This window comes from Mus caroli, unplaced genomic scaffold (genome assembly GCF_978045245.1).
Source record: "Mus caroli unplaced genomic scaffold, Mus_caroli_1 scaffold_8, whole genome shotgun sequence".
Lineage (NCBI taxonomy): Eukaryota > Metazoa > Chordata > Mammalia > Rodentia > Muridae > Mus > Mus caroli.
In genome coordinates, this window is record NW_028227263.1 from 139,370,472 (window position 1) to 139,373,380 (window position 2,909).

At 43.0% G+C, this 2,909-nt stretch overlaps 1 protein-coding gene across 1 annotated transcript; it reads left to right on the forward strand.

Moving 5' to 3' along the window:
• The first annotated feature begins 740 nt into the window (after window positions 1-740).
• Window positions 741-1,688, forward strand: LOC110297652 (olfactory receptor 6Z7-like). The gene has a single exon (XM_021166541.2). It carries the CDS (start codon window positions 750-752, stop codon window positions 1,686-1,688), a length of 939 nt encoding a protein of 312 aa, XP_021022200.1. The 5' UTR covers window positions 741-749.
• The last annotated feature ends 1,221 nt before the right edge of the window (window positions 1,689-2,909 follow it).

Genomic DNA, 2,909 nt, shown 5'->3' on the forward strand with positions numbered 1-2,909 from the left:
TGGTACAGAGCTTGTCATTCATTGCTTCACTTACTGGGTAGATGTCACTCTTGTTTTATTTGGAGACATCATTCCTACGAGGTCAAAAGATTTACGCTCCTTCCTATCATGTGTATCTCAGAGAGTGAACCAAGTTCATCAGACTTGGTGGAAAGCACTTTACCCAATGATCATATTGCAGACACCTTTTAAATTTTGCATTCTATTTAGTGTGTGTGTGTGTGTGTGTGTGTGTGTGTGTGTGTGTGTGTTCACAGATTTAGTTGACCTGTATGGTGATTTGAATAAAAAATATCTCCCATAGACTCAGGTATTTGACCACTTCATACTCCTAAAGATTTAGGTGGAGTGGCCTTGCTGGAGAAAGTCCATCACTGGGGGTTGGCTTTGAGGATTCATAACCACAGCTGACTTTTAATTTGCTGGCTGTTTCAAGCTTGCCATTGGAATGTTTGTTTTCTGCTTCCTGCTCCAGCTGTCACTGATTTCATGTCTGCCCACCCCTGGAGCCATGAGCTAAAGTAAGCTTGTTCTTCCCTGATTTGCTTTGGCCATGATGATTCATCATAGCAACCTGAAAAGTAGCCAATATAAACAGTAACCATGCTTAGAGTTTCTTTCAAAGACTGACTGATATGCTAGCTTTCTGAACAGTTGTCAGCACCACTAATTTCTCCAGGAAACGTGAACATTCTCATAAGTTTGTGCATTGTGCTTGTTTTTTAAATAATGCTATTTTCTCTCCACAGATGGAGACATCACTTGAGTTGACCAACATGACCAGAGTCCAACAGTTTGTGCTGTTAGGTTTTCCTACAAGGCTGGGGATAAGGGACGCCCTGTTTGTTGTCTTCCTGAGTCTCTACCTGCTGACCCTCCTGGAGAACACACTCATCATCTACCTCATCTGCAGTCACAAAGAGCTCCACAAGCCCATGTACTTCTTCCTGGGCAACCTCAGCTGCCTGGAGATGTGCTATGTGTCAGCCACCATGCCCACCTTACTTGTGGGTCTATGGACGGGGCCCTACCACATTTCCTTTGTAACTTGCATGACACAACTCTTCTTCTTTGTCTCTCTCATCTGCACAGAGTGCACCCTCTTGGCCTCCATGGCTTATGACCGCTATGTGGCCATCTGCCACCCACTACACTACCCACTGCTCATGAGGCCACAGGTCTGCCTGGGCTTAGCCTTGTCTTCATGGCTGGGTGGTCTTGTGGTCTCGGCGATAAAGACAAAATGCATTGCAAGCCTGATCTACTGTGGTCCCAATGTCCTCAACCAATTTTTCTGTGATGTCTCCCCTCTGCTCAATTTGTCCTGTACCCATGTGGCCCTCACAGAGCTGGTAGACTTCATCTCAGCCATTGTCATCTTCTGTGGAACACTCCTGGTGTCTCTAGCCTCCTATTCAGCTATTGGGATGGCTGTACTCCGCATGCCATCGGCTGCTGCCCGGCGCAAGGCCTTCTCCACCTGTGCCTCCCATCTGGTAGTGGTGGGCATCTTTTACTCAGCAGCTCTCTTCATCTATTGCCGCCCCAGCCGCATCAAGTCCATGGACCTCAACAAGGTGCTGTCTGTCATCTACACAGTGGTCACACCTCTCTGCAACCCTATCATCTACTGTCTGAGAAATAAGGAGGTCCACACTGTGCTGAAAAAGACTCTCCATTGGCCTTGATCACCATCTTCCATATGTGAACCTCTCCCGCCCTGGTTCAAATCTTTCATGGCCCAGCCATTACGAGTAATCTTTAAATGTGAACTAAAACCTGTAGAAAATATTTTCCTAGGAGTTCAGCTCAGAAAAATCATTAAGAAAAAAATTTAAAGAAAAATTATTGAAGTTTATGAATAATTCATGAAAGTTCATAAATGATACACATCTGCTAGCTTGCATGTATATATGCTTAATTTCACTCATATGTGTATATTTGATAGTCCTGTAATTTTTACTGCTAATTGACTGATATATGTTTATCAAGTGAGCCAGTAAAAGTCTACAAGGATAAACAGATACTATGCAGAAAATTACAAGCTTACTGAGGCATTGTTTGAACAAAGAAGAAAGAATCCATTTAAATGCCTATCAATTATATTTATACTTAATAAAGGATTTAACTACAACATAAAATATGAGTGTAAAAAATAATTTGTGCTTTGGGTATTATTTTTATTATTTTAATTATGCATACATTTGTATGTCTATGTGTTGCACAGGTGCATGTGAGTGCAGATGCCTACAGAACTCATAGGCACCAGAATCCCCCCAGAGCAGAGCTACCAGCAGTTGTGAGCCATTCAACATGGATGCTGGGATGTGACTTGAGTCCTCTGCAAGAACAGTGAATGCTTTTAACCATTGAGTCATTTCTCTAGCCCATATGTTTTTCATGTTTTAGTATGAAAATATGGCTAATTCATATGCATATTTAACTTTTTTAAAAAGCAAGTAAATTGTAGTATGAAAGTCTTTTGTGTGCATGCACATGTCTTAACACATGGGTGGAGGTCATAGGACAATGTCAGGCACTGTCCCTCATTTTACATCTTCTCTGAAGCTTTCCTTTCCCAATTTTTTCTAATCCACAGGGACAAGGGAATCCTCCCAGGTCTAGAGAGCTGGCTTAAGCTTGTGCCTTTGCCTTCTCTCACAGTATAATCAACTCAGTGACTGGGACATTCCAGGACAGTAACACAGGGGTGTGTGTGTGTGTGTGTGTGTGTGTGTGTGTGTGTGTGTGTGTGTGATTAAGACCAAGGACAGTTTCTCTCAAGATATACTGAAAGGTTCCATTTCTTGGCAGCCCATCCTTAGAGCCAGCTGGCTCCATCCGGCCACCACCAGAGCCTACCCTACATTCAACATCAGCAAGAAAGGATTTGTACTTATCTGCCGTCA